Genomic DNA, 23564 nt, shown 5'->3' with positions numbered 1-23564 from the left:
ACAAGAGAGTAACTTGTCAGTTAAAGTTTAGTCTCAAAAAAGTGTGTATTGATTTTGTTTGATATATAACCATTTGTTTCCAATATTCTTTACTCACTATACCTGAATCTCTGGTCTTTGACAATAAAACATATTCTTGTTTTCACTTTAAATATATCTAAGTGCTGTGGTGTTAAGCCAAGTGATGCTCTGGAGTTGAGTCTTACAAGCTGGTGCATACTGTGGGCTTGATCGTTCTGTGAGTGTCCATGGACAGAGGAGGGGCTGGACTCTGCAGGGAATGCTTGGAATAGTCGGGAGTTGGAGTGCACCTATTGCTACCTGCAGACAACCTGGCAGGCAGAGCTTGTGCTGCCCGAGGCTGTTGGTTTCAGGAAGCTGGTCCACAGCAGGCACAGACAAGACAGTTTCACGCTCAAGGCAGGTGATGGTGAGGTGCTTCCTACCCCTGAGGAGCACCACAGATGGAAGAACTCTTCTGTAGACCTAGCTACTGCCTCTCAGAGAGGTAGATTAACTACCTCAATGGAAAAACCTCTTCTGTCCATGTAGGAAACATCTACTTTTATGGCACTACAGTGGCACAGCTGCACCACCAGAGCTATGCTGCTATAGAAGCTGTAGTTTGGACATACCCTTTGACCTTGATCCGGCAAGGAGTGCCCCAGTACAGGCCCCTGTGCCTGTGAACAGTTCACTACAGGCTCAGGGACTGCAATTTATCTGGAGGAGACATGAAGAAGTGTATCTAACTAAAATATACACATGTGCCCAAAGAGCAGCAAGAGAAACTGGTTCATAGCTAGTACAAAGCAGTATAGCCCCTATGTGCACATAGCTCAGTGGTTTGAGCCCAGGGTTGTGAGTTCAATCCTTGTAGGGGGCCATTTAGGGATCTGGGGCAAAAATTGGGGATTGGTCCTGCTTTGAGCAGGGGGTTGGACTAGATGACCTCCTGAGGTCCCTTCCAACCCTGATATTCTGTGATTCTATGATTAAAGCCCCACTGATCCTATATACGATTAACTCCTCCTTCCCCTTCACATAGTAAAGATGGAAATATACAAGCTTCCCCTATTCCGTACACTAAGAATAATTCTTCACATACCAAGCCATTTGAGATGCAAAGATTTGATCGCCCTGGAGCAGCAAGAAACTGTAGGTCTCAGGGGGATGAAGCAGTATAGACAGCGACTTTTCCAAACAGAGCATTCATTGGTAATTTAGGTGCTGTCGGCAAAGGAAATAAACTCACTTGCAACCCCTCCCCACCTTCCTCACTCCCCGGCCTATTCAGTGCGTTTTTCAGAGAAACTCTAGCAGCCTTTCCAAGAAAAGTTGCACGCTGCCATACAGGCTTTGCCAAATCAACAGGAAGAGGTAGCGGAGCAACACATAATTAAAGGAGATTTGACCTCCTGGACAGCCAAGAGCAATGGAAATGCTGAGGGACAATGCCAGTAATTCCTGTGAAAATGCCAAGATCCATTATTTTCCTTAGCCGAGTGTTCTCTGTGCTTAAAGGTTAAAATGTTCCGGAGAGAGTGCCCCAGAAAATACTTGCCAGCAGCTCACAAAAGCTGAGAGCAGCCGCCATTTCCTGGGTCAGGAGAACATCATGGTCGCTTTGCCCAAACCTCTATGGTGCTACGAGTCAAATTCCCCCCGGTGCATTAGGGCCAGAATACAGCAATATATCTGGCTGTCAACCTGGGTGTTCCTGAGCTCTCTCCTTCCATTCAGTCCCATAAGCACAAGTGTTTCTCAGGCTTTTCTCCTGGGAAATCCAACATAAAAATCCTACTGCACTGGAGCCCCCTGGTGGTATGTTCATGACACAGTCTAGTGCAACAGCCTCACCCAAATCCTTCATACGACAGAGCTATTTTGTTGAGTTAACAGCTGTGAATGGTAGGTACAAATGGAACACGAGGTACATTTATTTAATCTGACCCTGTGCTCTTATTTTGCTGAATGGGCTTCACAACCAGCCCTGTTAACCCTACCCACACACACCATGGCATCAGCAACACTTCTGGCCCTGCAGTGGCTGAGGACAGGTTCTTCACTATTGCTACTCAATGCTTCTGCCCGCCAGACAGTTGAGTCTACTTCTTAGCAACCTTCTGTCCATTCCACACTCACTTCAGCCAGTGTCGGTATAATGCGATGAAGCGTAATGCAATAAACAGAAAATACAAGAAAATCCCTTTTAGCCAAGCTGCTTTTTGCCTATGGCTCCATCTCCTCTAGATAGTGAGTCTCTCCTTTCGTGTTTGTGAGAGCCAACCGTATTGCTTTACTCTGCAGTATCTTTTGCTGTTATGCAATGGTTTCATTAAGTCCTTTCCCCCAGTGATTAGGGAGAGATTCTAATTTATTGGTTTCATTATCCCTAATGCAGATATAAAGTGACATATCTGCAGAGGTTAGAAAGATCCGAAGCAATATTCATACTTCATTGAACAAGGTATTCAGTGCGTGGTGAACCCAAGTGCTACTAATTACACAAAGGGCTTATAGATTTCAAGCAACCTTCCATGCTACTGGCTAAAACAGATAATATTTTGAATGGATGAAAAAAACCCCAAGCATCAGGTGCAAAAGCTATTTAAAGTGGCATAATCCAGAAGCTAAAGAAAGTGGTTGGGTGTCAACAGACTTGAGTTCTATCCCCAATTCTATCATTGACCCACTGTGTGATCCTGAGCAAGTCAGAACCTCTACTGGCCTTAGTTTTCCCCATCTATAAAACGGGGATAATATTTATCTATCTTTGTAAAGGGCTTTGAGATTCTCAGGCTAAAGGCACCATACGTGCAAAACAACAATAGTAGAACTAGAAATGGCAGCAAGAACTTGCTCAGATAAGTACCCAAATGTTGGTGACTCTTCAGCCTCTGCTCAGAATTGTCCTGAAAATCTTGCTTTACATCAGGCTGAAAATACCACAAGAACAATGCTGTCCATGGTATTTCAGCAATTCAGTGCCCCACTGCAGCCAGGAAATCATGCAAGAGGGTCAGGCTCAGTCTGAGTTTGGGGCAGCTCTCATTATATCCAGTTTGGCTCCCACATCTACAGTAAAGAGACCCAGACTCACCTTGGCTTCCATAGCCTGCGTCAATGCCCGAACCATCCCAGGATTCCATAGCGCTGTCCACGCTGGGGATGGTGGTGGAGTAAATCTCAGAGAGTTTGCTAGTTTTCTGAGAGTCAGTCAGTTCATCTTCTGGGTCACTCACTTCATTCATACTCCCCGACTTCTTGGGATAAGACCCTGGAACCAAAACATGTCACTTGTTCTTAGGCATTTTATTGAGTATAGGTGGGACGCATGTTACTTGACAAAGACCATCAGAAACTGAAGACCTGCTCAGATAAACATATTTACAAAGGTGGTGGGCAAACGTCAGAGAGAGGTGTATGCTCAGATATTTGAACAAGCCAGAGCAGAAATATCCACTTCTTGGAAAAACAGGCCTCCTATGAAAGGAACCATCACTCTTAACTGCAACCTTTATATTTTGCTAAAACACACTAAACTTCACCACCAGGTGGTCAACTGGTATTAAGAGTAGATTTTTGGCCCTGCAAATCTTCTGAGAAAGCTCTTTGGAACATCTCTATCTGAAAAGGGAGACTACTATTGGACAGTTAGAATGTCTCCATACATATGGCCTTACAATGACTGCTCTCACAGAGCCCTAAACAACTGGCCATCTTTTTATGTTGTGCATGTTCTCATATACATGTTGTACATAATAAACTAATCACTGGGATTTTTTTTTTAATTCCAGAATGCAGAGACTTGAGAGCTACGCTAAATCCCCAAATCCACCCCTTCCTCCTTCTGGAGCAGGGGATGGCAAACTATGGCTCGCAGGCCAGATCCAACCCATCAGGGCTTTCAATCTGGCCCGTGGGATTGCCAGCCCCATGGCGCAGCAGGGGGCTAAGGCAGGCTCCCTGCTTGCCCTGGCCCAGCACCGCTTCCAGAAGCGGCTGACACCACATCCCTGTGGCCCCTGGGGGAAGGGAGGCAGAGGGCTCTGTGCCTTGCCCTTGCCTGCTGGCACCACCCCCTGCAGCTCCCATTGGCTGGGAATGGGGAACTGTGGCCAATGGGAGCTTCAGAGGTGGTACCCACAAGTGAGGGCAGTGCGCGGTGGAGCCGCCTGCCCCACCCCACCCCAGGAGCCACTGCCGGACATGCTGGCCACTTCTGCAAGTGGCATGGGGCCAGGGAAGGCAGGGAGCCTGCCTTAGCCCCGCTGCTCACCACTGCCACGCGGAGCTGCTCAAGGTAAGCTGTGCCGGACCAGAGCCTGCACCCCAAACCACTCCTGCACCCCACACCACAACCCCCTGCCCTGAGCCCCCTGCTGCACCCCAACCCCCTGCCCCAGCCCTACTTTCATGGCCCTGCATAAAATTTCCCTACCCACATGTGGCCCTTGGGCCAAAAAGTTTGCCCACCCCTGTTCTGGAGGCTTTCTACACACATCATCACTGATCAGATTCACCTCAGATAAGAATATTCCCTATCTGGAAGGGCTCAGGGACTTCTTCCTTACCCCCACGTTACTTAGATTAGACACAGCTTCAGTGCAAACAGTTTCTAACATGGTTTGCCAGCATGGACAGGACCCAAACTGTGTTTGAACAGTGGTCTAGCATGTGATCTGCTATTTGGACACAACGGGTGGCTTCACTGTGTTTGAAACCATTTTAGCAAGGTTATCCCATGGGGATACAAACGCAATGTGGACAGGACCCTAAGCCATCTGGTTAAAGTAATAACATGTTGGAAGGTGAATATGAGTTTATTTAAATTCAAATGAACCATCCCCCCTCAGAGGAGAGGGCTTGAGGAAATTGTAACTTGGATCAGGATCTGAATGTCACAGCTCAGGCAGGCCCCTCTCTTTATATTATTTTAGAGATAACAGGCCCTATTACCATTAGATTATTCCCCCTTTTTAGCAGAAGCTACTGATGGAATCAGTTTCTTTGTGTCATGATTTAACTTTACTGAACATCTCAGTTTTTTTGGCCCCACCACCTTTGCCTTCTATCCCCAACATTTTACCCTCAGTGCATCAGCACTGTCTGTCGAATGAGGACAGAGGACTATTTTGCCAAGCAAAGTTTATTAGCCTTAAAAATCCCTGCATCCCAAGCAATAAAAGGATTGCTTGCTATGATTAACCTAAGATTACCTTGAGATTTCAATTACACAGCCTTTATACTTAGAATGGTTAATGTGAAGCCACTTTTCTGATCACAATTTGGCATTTCTTCAACTATTTCAGTGACCTACAGAGAAAGCACCCACAGAGCATCATGGGCAAAAGGTTTGTTTTGGAGAAGGCCCTAGAAGTTTGGCCTAGCAGATTGATGCTGGACTGGGACTTGGGACACCTGGATTAAATTACCAGATCTGCCACTATTTTGCAGGCTGACCTTGGACAAGCCACAGCTGTCCCTATGCCTCAGTTTTCCCCATCTGTAAAATGGGAATGATGATACTGATCTCCTTTGTAAAGCACTTTAAAATCTACAGAGAAGAGCTAAGTAAGAGCAAGGTACTTTTATTATTTTGTCAAACCTCTTGGACTTTCAAATCTAGACTGGAATAGGCTTTCCTGGAAGAGTTTCTGGTGTTTCCTGCTATTAAGTAGAACAGGAAGAAACTGTCTCTCCCACGGCACTTCCACATCTGGCCCCTGCCAGCCCTAGAAAGTGCAAAAGCACAATAAAAAGGCAATACATAATGTGGGAAGGGGAAGGAGGGATTAGAGACTGGTCACAATCTTTTTGGAAATTGATGGGAGGAGTTTCATGTGGTTTGCATTTGGCAGGGGCCCTGGAGAAGAAAATACTTTTAAAACTTACCCAGATTAATATTTTTTAGCAGGGACAAGATAATCAATTTTAAAAATGACCTGTCTGTCCTAGATATGCCTCCTCCTTCTTTGATGCTACATCAGAGTGGAATGACTTCAAAGCTGCACAGAGGTAAGTAGGTGGGGGGTGGGGTGCGGAATTCGAATACAAAAAGAAGGGAGCTTTGAAGATCTTAGGACCACAAGCTAGGCGAGGCTTTTAAAAGGATAACAACCAGTGTGAAACCAAGTCTGTTTCAAAAGGAAGAGTTAAAGGTAGTTTTTCCAGGAACTACACCAGATAATTTTTGTAGCTTTATAAAAATCACATTTTTTATTTTAAAAAGATTTCTCTCCGCTCTCCCTTTTGCTGTGCGAGACATGCACACAGATGGGGAAACCTGTGAAACCACTGACACACAAAGTGCTGTCTCGAAAAGTACATTTTAACTAATTATACATTTTCCATCTAATCTCTTTCCACCTCTAGTCAATTTAGGTGTTACTTGGAATGGCAGCAAGTTACACATTTGCAGACCGAGATGCGATTATTATTGCTGATTGTGTCCCTTTATATATAATTTTTTTTTAAATAAATATTTTACTTTTAGTCATGATTTTCCCCCAAATTTCCCCCCAGGTCTTCCTTTTCAGATCTGGATATATGGGCTCTGCAGCATGTTTTATCCCTAGACAACCAGGTAGCAGAACACCAGGGTGAGGAATTAAATCCAGATTCTCCTATAGCATTGCAGAACACGACCTGCTACACCATGAGGCCAACCTCATTTCTACTGTAGCTGTAGACTTTGGACAAAAAGGTTGCAAAGGCTTCTGCCCTTACTTTCGGTTTGTTTCTTGATCTTCAGCGTTACAGTCTCTCCAGCCATTTGGAGTAGGTGGATGGCTTCACTGAGTGGTTTGCCCTTGAGACTCACATTATTAATAGCTAATATCCGGTCTCCCACATGGATTGCTCCAGTCCTAAAGAGGAAAGACACAAAGTTAGAAACTTTGAGGAAGGCTGCTGTCTTCCCTAATATAAGGGCCGTTAACAGATTGCTTTAAAATAATGGCGAACTAGCCTTCAGTACTTTATAAGAGCAGGGATAGGGTCTTCTTGTACATGTGGATAGTGTCTATCATATTATGGTTTCAGAGTAGCAGCCATGTTAGTCTGTATTTGCAAAAAGAAAAGGAGGACTTGTGGCACCTTAGAGACTAACCAATTTATTTGAGCATAAGCTTTCGTGAGCTCCAGCTGTAGCTCACAAAAGCTTATGCTCAAATAAATTGGTTAGTCTCTAAGGTGCCACAAGTCCTCCTTTTCTTTTTATCATATTATGGATGGCAGCAGAATACTAAATCAAACATCACTAGGAATCTCTCTATATAATGTCCCAGTCACCATAATAGCTGTGAATCTGTAAGAGTGCAAATGAAGTTCAGCTTTTTAAAATTGGCAGCTCCTATAACTAAGTCAAATGTATATGAAAAGCACACAACGATTCCAGTGTGAGATTTCTGTGAATACTCATGCATGCAACTTTAACATTTGTTTCCACATTCATGGAAAGAACACAGGAGGGGGCAAAACCAAAGACAACGTAAATTACTTTAAAAATTCAAACCAACATATATGCAAACTGTTTTGCTTGGCTCGCTGAGTTACCAGCCTTGATTCAGCAAAGCAGGTGACTAAACAAAAAGGACTTATGCACATGTACTTAGATGAGTGAGGACCACACTGCCGAGCTTCTACTAGAAGACATTTGGTTACAGCCCTAAAAGTTTTTCCATGGTTAACTTCTGCGATCCAAGTTTTCAGACTTGAGGAATGGCTACAGTTGGCTTCAGCTTGTTGATTATACGATGTGGAAGCAATATTGAATCATGCCAAGTTTCACTCTTTATTGCTCAATTATTGCATTACTAATCTACAACAGTGACACACATTCACTTCGCATCTGCCACAGATTGTTGTGCTGGCTGGCAGCTCTGGTAACCTGGAAATGCAACAATAGACTCACCCCAACGACTGGCAACTGGGAGGGAAGATCTAGGTGCTTGTTGGATCTTACTTATGGTACCAATGTTAATGCTCCCTAATGATAAAAGTCAAAAGGAGAAGCTTCTTTCCCCAGAAGTTCCACAATTTTTGGCTATATCATGGGAAACTCATGACTGAATCAGAAAGAGTGCAAGTCTGGAACATCACACCTTTCTATCAGAACTGGAGTTCTCAGCTAGGTCACTTTCATTCATTTAGTAAATTACATTTGACTGCAGTTCCTCTAAATACAAGCTTTTTGCACTTTGCCAGCTACTGACAAAAGCAGATACTTATCTACTCCTTTAAAATCACATGCTGTTACAGCGAAGACAAATGAAAGTCGAAAACCACCACCTGTCAGTTTTAAAAATCTATTTTACAGTTGCAAAGTTGCAAAATTAAGCCATATTTTTGGTAAGATTTTTCAGCTGAAGTACACTATTTCTCTAACTGGCCACTAGATGTCCCTGTAGTTCCACTCAATTTCCACTGAAAAACCCTTGGGGAAAAATTGAAGTCATTCAAGTAAATTATCGATTCAAACTGGATCTGGAGTATCTGCCTTAAAGTTTCATCTACACAGCTGAATTTTTTTTAAAAAAATATTTTAAATGGTAGCACATTACAGAAGATGCTTAACTTGCTACAGTAGTTCTAACACTTAGAAACCACCTCTCCTAGCAATGAAATCAATCACTGAACCATGAATGGGACCAAATTCTCCCCTCCGTCCCACACCATAAAGCAGCCTAGCTAGAAATAACCTGAGTAACGTAACTGTATATAAATTGGTTAAATGACTCAGCAGAAGAAAGAAAAAAAAAAGTCACAGTTAGTAAGGTCTTTTCCTCAAGTATTAGGAAAAGTAAACCAAGCCACTCAGACTACCCTGGGTATGGAGACAGAGGCTTTCCTCCTAAGCAGTCACTGATCTAGCCTGTGCCATAAACACTTCTGCAAGGGAGAGGGAAGCTGAGCTGGAGTTAACCCCTTGTTAACCAGAGAGCACGTAGGTCCCGATACCTGTCTCATATCTCCCTATTTATTTTGAATCATGCTACCCTTTCCTTTAATGCTGCTCCAGTGCAAAACAGTCTAAAGAGTTTCTGCTGACAACACGATAGACACATCTTCTGCCAGAACCAAGACACAAAGGATTGGTTTGCAGTGATAGGGTCCTGGCTCCAGCAGGGGTCTGATGTGGATCTGAGGCAAGGCAGTTTTGCACTCCACCGGAGGGTATTCAAAGAGCCCATCCAAACCTGAAAATTCGGGCAGTGAGACACACGACACTTCCTGGTGACCGATTTAAACCCTGGCCAGGATCTCACCCAAGCAGTGCTGACCTGACATAAGCGTTCACCAGTATGTGAGTTTAGGGGTGGGGAGAAAGCTTTGCATTCCCACAGATTGTGGTTGCCCTTGGGTAGTGCAGCTGTGCAAATGAGCATAAGGATTAATGGTGGGAGACAGCTGTTGCTTCACAATGACCCCGTTAACCTGAATCCTCCTCTGTAGGTTTACACCAGATCAGATGTTTGCAACATAAAAATACTCAAGGTTGACATAAAACTAGTTACTTGAATCGGAGCCTTCTAAGCCCAGCCAGACAGTCGGTCGCCCAGTATGACATACACGTGGCAGATCCTAGAGGACACTCTGCCTTCCCCATTATCCAGAAATCAGTAGCAGCTGCAGTCCCACTACGGGGCGAATCAGCCAGAACATCTCCATTGTGATAATAGGAAACACATCCACTGCACATTGTGATGTCTCCTGAGCAGCATGCTGTGCTCCTGCAAAAGCTGTACATAGGCTTGGGATTGGGTTTAGCTCTGAATTCTCTAGAAGCCGATGGTGTAGACATAGGGACCCAGCTCGGCTCTGGGGGCCCGCCTCATTTCCAAGAGGCATCGTGCTAAGGCGGAAGGGAAAGAGGATTGCTGGCTGCTGGGAGAGGGGGCAGAACAAGATGCTTGGGATTAGCTGTTCCCATCCTCCCTCTCCCTGCCAGCCCCCCCGAGATGTGAACTGGCAATGCCTCCCCCCCACCCCCGCTCTTAACTTCCTAGCCCCTCTATCGTTTTGGGAACAGCATCTTAGAACAATATTCACCCTACCCTCCTGGCAGACTTCATCCCAATCATTCCTGAAAGGAAGCCAAGGTTACACAGAGAAGTCCCTGCTGTGACTTTTCTATTTTATATCTATGCTGCTGCTATGGACAGGCATTTCTTCGTTAGACTGCTACAGTACACACACTAAACGACTCCATTGCTCCCCTCAAAGGTTTTATTTCTTGCTCTGTGCCAGCACCAATCAGAATTCAATATCACTGCAGCCCTTGCCTGCCCTGTGACACATACAGTTCTTGACCAACCAGCTGTGCACATCTCCGAGGAAAGAGGGGAACAGCCAGGAATGCTGTACAAGGGAATAGAAAGCATTATGGGTATAAGATCACTATGTGCTGATCCCAACAGTATTCCACCTTCTCATATCAACACTACTTTATGCTGTGCAGAACGGTCTAGCTTCCAAAAACAATGCAGAGTTTTTCGCCTGAAAAAGGAGAAAAATGCCAGAGTCCACCAGGTCCACTGAGGACTTTGCTACTGATCCTCATTTTACATGGAAGACGCACAGCTACTACGATGACAGGCGGCTGCATAAAATCCTAAAATAAAACAAATTAAATCAAGAGATAGATAAAGCCTTTGGATATTGCAATTTAATTCCACATCTCTCTCTCTCTCTCCTTCTTTCCCAGAGCACACAATTGATCTGCCTTCTGTACAAAACGAAGCACAGTGTTGGAAACATTTAGGTGGTACCTGCCAAGTGAAAATGAACGTCAGAGGCAAGTGGAGAATTTATGTGCAGATTTCCTCTAAAAACCCAGCTGCAGGAGAGAATCCAGCACAGAAAGAAAGATGAACCAAGTTCAGATCTGGGGTGCACGGTTTTGAATTATGCCAGCCTCTAGCACCTCCCTAACTTAGGAGCCTTAAGAGACATGTTTTGATGCTTGCTGCAGCTCTACCCTTCGTGCAGAAGAGGGCTCTGCAATCCTACAGAAAGTAATCAGCAAGATGCTTACCTATGCGCCAACATAAAAAGAAGAAATTAAGACACAAAGTGTGATTCAACTCCACCTTAAATTTACATAAGGAATAGTTTATATTCTGAGCAGCCTCGAAACCCCCCAATTATTTAGGTCGTCCTCCCTCCCCTCCATCTTACTGGTTGTTAGAACCAAAATAACAGCCGTATTTACATTGTCTCAGAGTACACCTACTGTAATGCTGTCCAAATCTAGATCTAAACAGCAACAAAATGAGCAGATCCGTTCACATTTGGATCCAGCATTTGAACCAAAATAATGGAAATCTAGCAGGGACAGTGGTAAAGGCTTCTGGGATTTGTAGCTTCAGCAGGTGGCATTAGCAGCAGGGAGTGCTGGTACCACACTCACTTGTGTTTAGGCAGAATCTCCAGAAACAGCTCCCCAGATTAGATGAGGTGGTGGTAGCCTGAGCTGACGGCGCAGACTCCTAATAGAAGCGGAGGTGGAACTAAAATGGAACCACAGCCGGGATTTCAGGGATGATGCTCTGGCTGGTTGCCAGGTGAACACTGTGTGGGGCCCTCAGAGGCATGAGTGGAGAGCATTACGTGTACGTAGGTATGATAATACTTTGCACCTCTATAGCACCTTTCCTCTGCAAAGCTAGGCCTGGGGACTCTGTGTACTAGACACTCATTCAGAGCACATTAGACCAAAGAAACATCCCTTCCTTTGCTTCTTTCTAAATTTTGCAATACATCGTGACCCCCTCCAGTTTCACCGTAAACCTCCACCCTGCTGGGGTTCCTCGGGAGGGACATGTGGGGCCACCTGCCCCTCCAGATTGCTCAGTCACATGGTGCAGCCAGGCCCCCTCCCTGCAGGGCAGCTGAGCTGCAAGGGGCAAGGAGAGGCAGCTGTTTAACAGTGTTGGGAGAGGCAGGAAGAACAGCTGGGAGCTATGGGGAGGGGCCGCTCCTTTCCAGAAAGGGGGACTGTTGGAGAGGGGGGCATGAGTCAGCTATTCCAGGGTTGTGTCCCCCCACTATCAGCAGGCCAGGGTTGTCTTTGCTTTGCACCTCACCTTTCAGCCAGCCCTCGTTTGGTCAGGCCTGAAATGATGATCGGATCGAACGGTTCCTCTGTTCCGGAGATCGTTATTCCCAGAGGGCCGCCGTACCTCTTTAGTTCTACAGTGTAGATAATAGCACCGGTTGTCTCTTGCTCATCTGAAATGGGAAACAGGGATGCTGGAAAGTATTTTAAAAATAAATAAGCCATGAGGAAAACTCAGAACATTCAGAAGCGAAAATCCTGAAGTCTCCTGCTGTGCACAGGATGAATAGGATTTAAACCTTCCATGCCACATTTAAAAGAAGAAGGAGGGGAAAAAAGATGCTCTATAATCAACTGGAAAGTGGTCAGCAGACTGACTGCCAGCCTCATCTTTGTTCTTTTGCATTATGTCTGGGCAAATGTTATTAATATGGTCAGACAGTGCTTTGCATCAGAATTTCTATACCAGAGTTATCTTCATCCTTCCTAATCTTCAATTTGACTAGGTCTTCACACTGCCTCAGAATCTGCACTGCATCCTCCATTGAGCAGTTGTCGAGTCGGATGTTATCGATGGCTAACAGCTTATCCCCCGGCTCCAAGGTGCCTGTTCTGTGTGGAAAAGAACAACAAATGGTCATTTCGGTTAAACCTTTCAGATCTTCTGACCATTTGTTCATTTTAGGAATTAAGGCAACAATATTGCCTTTTATCCTCCAAGACCTCCTAGAAATGCCCATCGGGACCATAGTGTGTGGGGGTGCAATACCTGGGCCAATCTAGAGCGGTGTAAAAATATTCACGTCCAACCCCATACCTGCTTGGAACAGACCACTCGTGCCCAATTTGAGGCACAATGTAAGGGCCTGATGTTTAGTGCTTTCTGGAAAGCAGTCCTCTTTAAAGGGATCTCACAAGCTGCACTAGTCCTTTTGGTAGCCTTGGTTTAGATGTGTACAGGCCCAGGTTCATAAAGGCTTAGCTAATAAGGTTCAGGTTACACACCAGTTGAGATGCACTATGGCTTCTCTCTCCCCACAATAGCTACCCTTCTACCTTAGTGGCCTCCTTTGTTTCCCCCCATAAGACATCCAAGGTAAGGAGTAGGGTCCCTGGGTTCATTGGACGGCAGACGGCAAACAGTGACTGGATGTGTGGAGGAGTGGGAAGAGTCCTATTTGAGAGGCTGCTAGGATTTATTTCATTTGTGCTCCATTGAAGCTGCAGCGGTTTGCTGCAGCAGAATGCAGCATGCAAACACCTTCGAGAACTGAACCCTGCATGGTTTGCATAGACCAAATTAATCCACAATGAAAACTTCTCAAGGAAGAGCACTTCCCGGACAGGCTGGGAAGGAGTTTGGAACCAGCTGGTCTTCTCAAGAAGTAACCCACTCCCAGATTTATATATAAAATTCCGTCAGTGTCCTCATAAAACCGCTTACTCTACGGAAGGGAAGCCTGTGCGCTGTTCACCTGTGCGGGAAACACTTGCATGCTGGGACAGAGCGGCTGACAAGACATGACGCTTCCTGTAAGGGGTCTGATGAGCCACCTGTACTGAATGCATTGCCCTTAAATAGAGAGAAGGGGAGGGAAACATCCACACACAGAGGGGCCAGCTGAACAGCTTTGGCTCCAGATCCAGAGCTAACTTCTTTGTTGGCTTAATTCCTTTGACTTCCGTGCAGTTATCCCAGCAGAGAATTTGAACCCCAAATTCTATAATGGACTGAACCAAACCTCTGTAACCGACCTCCCCTTGAACTTTGATGTAGTCCAGAACCAAACACTGTGACTTAGGTCTCTACATTGAATTACTGCATTGCATATTGTCATACAGTCAACTGCTGCGCTTACCTGTGAGCTACGCTCCCCTTCTTGATATCAGAGATAATTAAAGGCTCACCAGGCTTTCTACTTGCAGCTGCAAAAGAGATGCATGCATATAAAACACACTTCAGGCTCTGGAATCTATCAGAGTGACAGCCAAGGGGAGAAAAAGGAGTTACAGGGAGGGGAAATTTACATTAATTTGACACAAGTGCAGCTTCACACTTGGAATTTATAAAAGACAGACCTGCAAGAATAAGGGTTGGGCCCAAGCAATTTTTGCATCCTGTCTAAATTAGCCAGCTGATTCCTTTTAGCCTATTACAGAACAAGGTGATGAAACTGTGGAATCAAGTGATTCAAAGCAAGGGCTTCTAATCTCTGTGTAGCTCCATCTGCCCAAGTCTAACACGGATGTCTACACCTTCCAAAATGTGTGAAGGCCACGCAAAGTGAGCCTCACAGAGAGATAACAGTTGTTTCCTGAATATCTCACTGTACATTATTATTATTTGGGCGTTCTGAATAAACGTGTAGTCAGCCTGGAAATCTGCTCAATTTGTTAGTAGCTGGCAGTCATGTAAGTGTTAAATAGTCCTTCTCCCCCTACATTGTCTGTAAGAAATTGGATGTGCCCTACTTCTCTGAATTCTAAATCACAAAAACGTGGCCATTCTTAATATATGCGTTCATTGAGCCGAATCCCTCCAGTACAGAGTGTCCTGTAACTTGTAGTTTCAGAGTTCAGTGTTTCTGGCATTAGCCTGAGCCCAGGCCTAATTTGTCACTCTGTTACACGAGCTTGATGCAGATTTAACCCCACTGGTGTGACGCAGTGGAGGATTTGGCCAATGATCTGTATAGGACAAGAACATGTGACGACCATGAATCAATCCCTCTACCAAGACATGTATCTCTGAATCCCACTTAGCTCATGAGATGCTGATAGCAAGAAAGCTGTAGATCTAGCATAATGCATAAGGTGGTCATGATTCTCTCTCTCCACCACATCTGAGGTGGTTAAGCCAGTTATGCACTGGGTCTCATTTGATTCAAATTTATGAACCACAAAGCCTCTGTGCTTAAACCTGGATCTAGCAGAGAGTCTTTATTTGTCCACTGATTTCAACATAGCATTGTTAAAAAATTTAATAGTTATCGTTTAGCCATTAAAGAGTGGCAAATCTTTTCATATTCAGGTAGCGTCGCGTCTGCATAAATTCCCCACCCAATGGTTCAGCTTCATTAAATCTGCTGGAGACAATTGCCTAACATGTTGTCTGTACATTTTCTGAATTTTACAGCACCTTGAACATAAGAGGGGTGAAATACTGGCCCCACTGACGTCAATGGCAAAACTTCCTTGACTTCATTGGAGCCAGGATTCTGCCCATGGTGCTGCAGAAAGGGAGTACACACAAGCAGAATTTCAACTGGCTCTCCAAACCCCAGGTGTTTTTATAGACTAAGAGGGGCCACTGAAAGCATGAGGATGAAGCAGGGGGGCCGATCTAAGAAGCTGAACTCCAAAATGCCAACATTTAAATGAAACAAGATGGGAGCTCGCTGCATACCATGACCTGACCTACCTCCCAACATCTTCATAAAAGGTGATCTGCAAAGCTTTTTCAAGTTTGATAATTTCAGCTCATGAGACTTGTGGTCCACGAAGAGCCACTTCTGCTTTATTTGAGTCAAAGCCTGCATTTTCACGATTATTTACATTAAAGATAGTGGCTGTGGGCTCCCTTCCCCACTCAGAAAAACCTAGGTAAGAGATCTGGCCCCTGCTGACCTCACTGCTATTCACATGCCAAAAACATATGCAAATAGCATTCTCCTCTCTCTCTCTCACACTCTCTGCACTTACACATTGCTACATTGCCTTGGTTACAGCTGCTATTGTCTCCCAAGGGGGGGGGGGGTGGAGGGGAGTGATGGTGGCAAAGAAAGCTCAAAGCCTATGAGCATCTCAGCTTACAGCCAGGGATGAACATGTTCAGGATTTGTGATGTCACTGTTCCACAGAGAATGAATTTACATGAGCTCTGAGAAAAAAAACAGCAGCCAAAAAGGAAATTCCAGAGGAATCCAAAGACAGGAAAAGTTGGTCTTTTTTTATTATGGTCTTAATTTATTAGTGGGTTTTAAAAACATATGCTAGTATGAAGCTTGTTATAAAAAACGCTTTGCAGGTCACTGTTAAGGATATTCTCTGCCTGATTGCACAGTCAGCTGTATTTAATAGTGTCAAATGTCACCAATCCATGCTCAAGCACAGCAGAGAACTAAACATACGTGAGAGTCCTGTGCTGTAGGAGTGCTTATGGTGAGTGTTATAGAACCTAAAAGAGCTGTCTTCACAGCCTCTTTGACAATGCGCTGATGCACATCCCGTGCATCTGGTATCTGCAGACTGAGTGCTCTCCAGTTCCATTTAGAGCCAGAAGCTAAACCCAGAGGCTGTTTGGTTGCTCCAATTCACTGAGTGGTAGAAAAAGAGTCAAGAAGGAAAAACGAACTAGTATCTTGACTAGCATAAAGACCCACCTCCATTATAAACCCAACCATGAAAGGGACCAAATTATCACATGGTTGTACTGCACATTATTAAACTTTGTTCCATCTTGTTATGCAGACTGGATCTAATGGTTTTAACAGTATCCTCAAACCAGCCTCCTGAAACACCATTGTGTATTGACCATTGGGGACAGGGGAACAAATGGAGACCCGTGTGCTGTAAGTAGGTTTCCCACTGGAAGTGCCCCATTGTGTGAACAGACACCTGGGAACATGTCCTGGGTGGTCCTAGTCTTTGGGAGATTCTGTTGACAAAGAGGCTCAGATCCATGCTGCCCCACAAGATTGGGAGAAGCCCCTATAAGCTTCCACAAGCCACCTCATTGTTCTCCTTCAAATCCCTCCTTAACACTCTTCTCTGCCATAATACCTACAAAAAAAACACACAACAAAAACAACCTTTCCAATGGCTAGGCGACTGGCACGCGGAGACCTCTGCCTGTCATGCGGACTAATATTGTCTCATTGCTTCCATCTATACCATCTGTTGTCTCTTGTCTTATACTTAGACTGCAATCTCTTTGAGGCAGGGATTATCTTTTGTTGTGTTTGTACAGCACCTAGCACAATGGGATTCTGGGGCAGGACTCAGGCGCCTCGCTGCTACTACAACACACAACAAATAAATGAATAGGAGTTTTGGGTGAATACATTTCTTCTGAGGTGTTTTCCTGTGCATACCATGTGCTTTCCCTTCTGTTACAAGGTCTGTATCAATATTCCTGTTTTTATAATCCTTTAGTGGTTTTTAATAAAGCCAATTTCACCCCTCACCTTGTGTCTGCTGCATGTAATCATAAGGGAGAGGATGCATAGTCTTGATCAATATACAGCCACCTAAAATGAGGGTTAGCTTAATCAATTACATTTCCCTTTAGAAATACATTTAAAAAATACTGTGATAGGACTGACCGCATCGCTATCTGGTGGTATCAAGCATGTGCCAGCTGTATTAACAAATCCCTATAGAAGCCCCCCCCCACACTGTGCCTTCAGCATCTCCCATTTTGCCCCATCCCCTGCCTTATGATCTCTGCAACATTTTGTCACAGCTGCTGTCCTTCAAAGAGAAGCCTAGACTAGATCATTCTATAGCTGTAGCTCACGAAAGCTCACGCTCAAATAAATTGGTTAGTCTCTAAGGTGACACAAGTCCTCCTTTTCTTTTTGCAAACACAGACTAACACGGCTGCTACCCTGAAACCTGTCAACAATAGGTGTCACTGTTGATTGAAGCAAGACACTTCCCACTCCCAGAATAGAGTATGCAGTACAATAGGATAGTCTATCCGCCTACTGAAACGTATTGCTTCCTAAAAGGGAACTGATCTACACTAACAGTTTAAATTACGCTTTTCACGTACGCTTGCTGATATTTAATTTAGATGTAACCAAACAAGTCTTTTACTTTATTTTATATAATGATAATTAAAGAGGAACCAAATTAAATTTTAACAAACTGGTAGGCCTTCCAATTCATTTTAAATAAATAATCAGTTTGGCACATAATTGGAAATCTTTACAAAAACCAACCTTATTCATTCTAAATAAGACGCAACAGCTATAGAAATGAAAGGTTTGTTAAATATAATCTAATATGCCATAATCGCTTTGCCCCAATGATGGCAAGAGATACAAGCCTATTATATCTGAGCAAACCCTCAAGGTGTTTAACAGTCACTTAGTATTTAATTAACACAGAATAGCTCTTATTAACTAAATTAAGTCTCCAATGCCCTTCCCATTCACTGCAGTCCACTGAAGAGCTGGGCTCATTACCTCAAACCTTGAATACAGATTTGCCGGGTTCTCAGTTACACTAAGCCCCTTTTCAGAGTAGCAGCCGTGTTAGTCTGTATCCGCAAAAAGAAAAGGAGGACTTGTGGCACCTTACAGACTAACACATTTTCCACTGAATGCATCCAATGAAGTGAGCTGTAGCTCACGAAAGCTTATGCTCAAATAAATGTGTTAGTCTCGAAGGTGCCACAAGTCCTCCTTTTCTTTTCACTAAGCCCCTTTATACTTCACTTCACATTCACTTTCAAACCCGTTTACACTGCCAAAGTGGCGTCAAGAGTCTTTTGTATAACTGATGCCTTGTCAGCGCAAGAAAATTATATTGGATTTCACCAAGTCAGTTGAGAGAGCAAAGTTGGCCTAGTGGCTAGGACACTAGGCTGGGACTCAGGCCTGGTTTACGTTTAAAAATTAGATCGACCCTAGCCACATTGCTCAGGGCTGTGAAAAACTGTGTGCCCTGAACAACGTGGTGAGGTAGACCAAAGCCTCAGCTGAGACATGGTTAGGTCAACGGAAGAATTCTTCTGCCTCTTTGAGAGATGGATTACCTACATCCACGGGAAACCCCCTTCTGTCAGCGGAGGAACCATCTACACGACGGTGCTACAGAGGCACAGCTACCGGGCTGCAGTCGCGCCACGGCCGCAGGTGTAATGGAGACAGGCCTGCAGAAGACCCAGGCTCAACTCTATCCTTAGCCGGGGACTTCCCGCGTGATCTCTGGCGAGTCACTTAGGCCTGATCCCTACTTGAACGTTTAACCAACTGTTTCAGTCAGGAGTGAGATTTTTTTAAAAAAAAAATGAAATAGTTATATAGGTAAAAGCCCTAAGATGGATGCAGTTCTATAGATATAAAGGGGACTCATACCAGTACAGTTATTCTCCATCCTAGATGGGAATAGCTATTCCCATATAAACCATCCTTACACCAGTCCAACTACATCCACAGTAGGGAGGTTGGACCACTATACTAGCATAATGAAAGCGGAAAGCTTTCTAGTGTAGACAAGGCCTTAATCCCTCTGTGCCTCAGGCCAGGACAACATTACAGACTTATATCGGTAGAACTATGTTGCTCAGGGGTATGACAACTCCCCCCCCGAACAACATAGTTATACCGACCTAAACCCCTGCGTAGTCAGTGCTGTGTCAAAGGGAGAGCTTCTCCTGTCCACATAGCTGCCACCTTTCAGGAGGTGGATTAACTATGCTGATGGGAGAAGCTCTTCCATCGGCATAGTACCGTCTTCACTAAAGCGCACCAGTGCAGCTGTGCCACTGTACACTTTAAGTTCCTCATCTGTAAAATGGGAATAATAGCATGGCCTACTTCAGAGGGGTGTTGAGAGAATAAATACACTAGAGTGTGAAATACTACGGAAATGGGGGTCAGATAAATACCTAAAATACAAAGATTGCCATCAGTGCAGGCCACTCATGTGGGCAACTCTTGTTTCGGTTTACAAATGCCAAGGCAAACCAGTTTAATTAAAACAATACAATGTTCTCATGTGGACAAGGCCCACATACGTTTTAAAGCATCACACACTTCTCAGTGTGTTTAACAGCACACAGGGATAGTTTAAAGGCTACTCTAGGAGGTAAGAGCAGACTCCGGAAGACAACAGCTGGTGACCCTGGAAGAGGACAAAGAAGAGTGAGCTCAAAATGACAGCGCTGTTTGGCTGTGGTGAGTGGGCAGTAATAAAATGCGAGATGGTCAAAACCCTTATTTATTGTTTATAAACCGCTTTCAGTCCCCCGCCACGTCTGCTGGGATTCTGGTGATCTCAGCGTTTACAATATGATGGATGAAGAAGCTCAAAACACACGTCCACTTGGTATTTTTAATAGGATGCATAATGATTTGTATTGGTAAATTATTCCCCTCCAAGGAGGCTGAGCACATAACTCACACGCACCAGCGCTTCCACCGGTTATAAACACCTTTTGTTATTGACTGAGACAAAGCAGCATTTTGCCAATGTGTAATTAAAGAAATGGCATTAATATCATAAAACTGCATTTAAGAATAAACATGTATAATGGAGGATGGGGAGGGGGGGAGAGGAGAAATACCAACTACCAGCCAGGGATATCTAAGCAAAGGGAGCAGGAAAAAAAGGTGAATCTGAATCAACTACAATAAAGTAGCAGTCAAAATACAGTTCCCACTACCAGCTTTTCCCTGTATCATCCATTAACTTTAACGACAGGTTCATAATTAGAATTGCTTCCAGCAGGATATTTACGCTACCATGTATCTATTTATTTTCAAAATCTTTAGATACTGGGCCAAGGTAGAATATTCTGTTTCTGTAAAAGTGCTAAAGTGGAACAGTTCCACGTATTAGCTGAAGCTGCAATGTTAACAGAAAAGACCACCGTGAAGTGCAGGCTGGCATAGGTCATGGGCCCCTCCCTAGACCCCCAAAATGGTCCCAGTACATGTGAGAGGTGTTGTCTGAGCACATGACTGAGTTCTAATCCTGGTTAGGAGAGTGATTCCCATAGTAACCTTGATCAAGTCACTTAATCTTCATCTCAAAATTCTGCCTCCATCATCTGCAAATGGGAATAATACAGAGATTTACCTATGGCACCTTACCAGTGGCACTGGGATAGATTTGTTATTTAATTTTCAATTACCTTCCTACTATATAAAGTGTTATTGTATTAAGAAGAATGACAGTTTAAATGCCTATTTAACAGCAACAACAAAAATGCACCCTGCAGTAAAACTCAACTAGCCACTGGGGGAAAACATTTTATATAGGTAAAAAAAAAAAAAAATCATTCTTCTAATCAATCAGCATTTTCCTGAGGCTAAAACCAGTCAAAGGACTTATTTGAAGGAGATCAGATACTGACTACACAATAAAACACAACTAGTAGTTTGCATGCCATGCATGCGTACCCACGTCTGGAATACATAAAGGGACCATCACTTGAAGAACCATTACTAGTTCTTACTGCCATAGATTATAATCCGTAAAAGATTTAGAACAAAGTTGTGTGATTTGAACAGAATGCACCCAGAAATAGAGGAGAGCGCTTCATGGGGCACATTCCAGCAGTCTGGACGAGTAGACAGGTCATTATGAGCCTGTTCTCTACATTATTGGGTCTACAGTCACACATTGCACTTACTTTCAACTGTACCACACGGAGTACCTCAGAGTCCTTTGTAAACAATTAAACCTCACAACCCACATGCTGCTCTGAACCAGGGAGAAATAAAAAAGTATTCTGTTTGGATCCGTAAAAATGGTTGTTTTAAAACAAGTGCACACTCCCTTGTGCTGCGGCTCTGGGTGCCTCATCAGAATAAAATACAAGTAATGGGCAGCCGGAACAAATAACAAAAAGTATCATTTTTAATTTTTTCCTTTAATAACAAGCCACGATTTTCAGAGAGAGAAGCCTAGAATTAGACTCATGTTTAGGCCTGCAAATAAAGGACCTGACATACAAAAGTGTTCAAAACCTAGGAACTTCAATTCACAACTGTAGTTAATTCAGATTCGTTTTCCTGAGCATCTCTGTGTAGACAATTACTCTTCCCCTCTGGCCCATTTAGTCCACCAGACTAGCTCTACTTAGATGTTATAATACAATTCAAATTATTAGCCTTGGTGCAGGAATTACTGGGTGAAATTCTATGGCCTGTGTGCTATGCTGATGGTCAGATTAGATTATCACAATGGTCCAATATGGCCTTAAAATCTATATCCAAATGTCTTGTCCCAAATTCATACAGTGGGTCAGTGTAAGAAATGTGACTAAAAATCAGGAGCCTATATGTCCAGTTCCCCTTTCTAAGCACTAGATATACTTTCCTCCCTGAAAGGAGAAAGCCTTCACAGGTGATCCCTAAATCTTATTTTGGCGTTTGAATCTAAAGCAGTGATGGAAACTGAACAAGATGGAGGGTTTTGTTTTGTTTTTCTCTTCTGACTTGCTGCTTCTATCCAGCATATGCCTCTTCTCTGTACCTAAAGGTCTGCAACTGTTGTGTTCATCTGGTGAGTGGTGGGTAGAGAGGAAAGTGATCTAAAACTTCACAGAGAATGACAAAGATGAAATTGTGACTCCAACTGCCATTTCTTAATTTTCACTGTATTTTCTGCCTGGCAGTTTAAAGAGTAGGAAGTAAATTGGTCTCTCTCTCTCCCTCTGAACATGACTCAGGCCTTGATTCAACAAAACATATGCTTATCTTTAAGCATATGCTTAAGCCCCATTGATTTCTAGCACATTGTGGGCACTATCAAAACCAAATAATTTCTGTCTTTATTGTGTTCCTCTAGCAAGCTAGATTGGAAGCTAGTGGTGGCTGCTACTGCCAGCCGTTGTAGCTATAGTCGAAGCAGTACTTACAGCTGATAGTAATTCCAAGCTCCACACCTCTTTTCTTGGGCAGTTTAACATGGAAAGTACCACTGCTGGGTATGACAGACTCTATAAAACCAAAACAGAGAGAAGAATAAAAGTAGGAAAGGACAGATTTTTCAATTGTTTTGATGGACCATTCTGAACCACCGAGAAAATTAGTTTTAAGACATATATTATAGGTGTTGATAAATGTAACATACTACATAATTTAGTCCATTCAATGTACTCATGGTTAACAATGGCAATCTAGATTTTTAGGAAAATTGGATTAAAAATATACATATTGTATGTACTGTTATCAGTAGAGAGAGAATAATCAGGAGGTGCAGGATTCAGAGGCAGCTCTGCCAAGCACACACACACATAGGAAACCAGTCATTGCCTTTAGTCTCCTCACTCTCTTAAGTCCATACATTTATAAAATATCTGAAAAAAAAGATGACCTCTTCACCTATTAAGCATGCATGCCCACTAAGAGAGGTGGCTTCTGGATAAAACAGGATTTAGACAGGGATCGAATGTATCTCTCCATTGCTAGCTCACATCAAATCAGTGGCTCTTACCAAGGCTATAGAATGTTTATGGAGCAGTCTTTCCCTATATCGGGGCTAATAAAGAACTACCAGAGCCTTTTGGAGGATGCTGTGAGAGAGGTGAATGCACTGATTACATACCTGCCACGTCAAATTCTAACTCCAACACAACTTTGTTGGTTAGTGCTGCATCGCGCAAGAACTGGTTGGCTTCCTCCATGGTCCCATCTTCAGTTGCAATGCCATTGATGGAAAGGACTCTGTCTCCGACTTGTAGCAGCCCACACCTGCAGTCCAGATCAGAAAAGGAGAAAAAGCTCAAAGACAACTATGAGTCACCTTTGCCAGACAAGTC

At 43.8% G+C, this 23564-nt stretch overlaps 1 protein-coding gene across 3 annotated transcripts in view; it reads right to left on the bottom strand.

Moving 5' to 3' along the window:
* GRIP2 (glutamate receptor interacting protein 2) overlaps positions 1 to 23564 on the bottom strand; it is a 482998-nt gene that overhangs the window by 17450 nt on the left and 441984 nt on the right. For all 3 annotated transcript variants that reach the window (XM_073351294.2, XM_073351297.2, XM_078853578.1), the window contains exons 13-19: positions 23351 to 23496; positions 22662 to 22742; positions 13924 to 13990; positions 12531 to 12676; positions 12093 to 12237; positions 6733 to 6872; positions 3104 to 3280 (exon numbers count right to left, since the gene is read on the bottom strand). In XM_073351294.2, coding sequence (XP_073207395.1) covers positions 3104 to 3280; positions 6733 to 6872; positions 12093 to 12237; positions 12531 to 12676; positions 13924 to 13990; positions 22662 to 22742; positions 23351 to 23496 — 902 coding nt within the window. The remainder of the gene's footprint in view (positions 1 to 3103; positions 3281 to 6732; positions 6873 to 12092; positions 12238 to 12530; positions 12677 to 13923; positions 13991 to 22661; positions 22743 to 23350; positions 23497 to 23564) is intronic.

Source organism: Lepidochelys kempii, chromosome 7 (genome assembly GCF_965140285.1).
Source record: "Lepidochelys kempii isolate rLepKem1 chromosome 7, rLepKem1.hap1, whole genome shotgun sequence".
NCBI classification, from domain to species: Eukaryota; Metazoa; Chordata; order Testudines; family Cheloniidae; genus Lepidochelys; species Lepidochelys kempii.
This window is presented reverse-complemented; position numbering and strand designations above follow the sequence as displayed.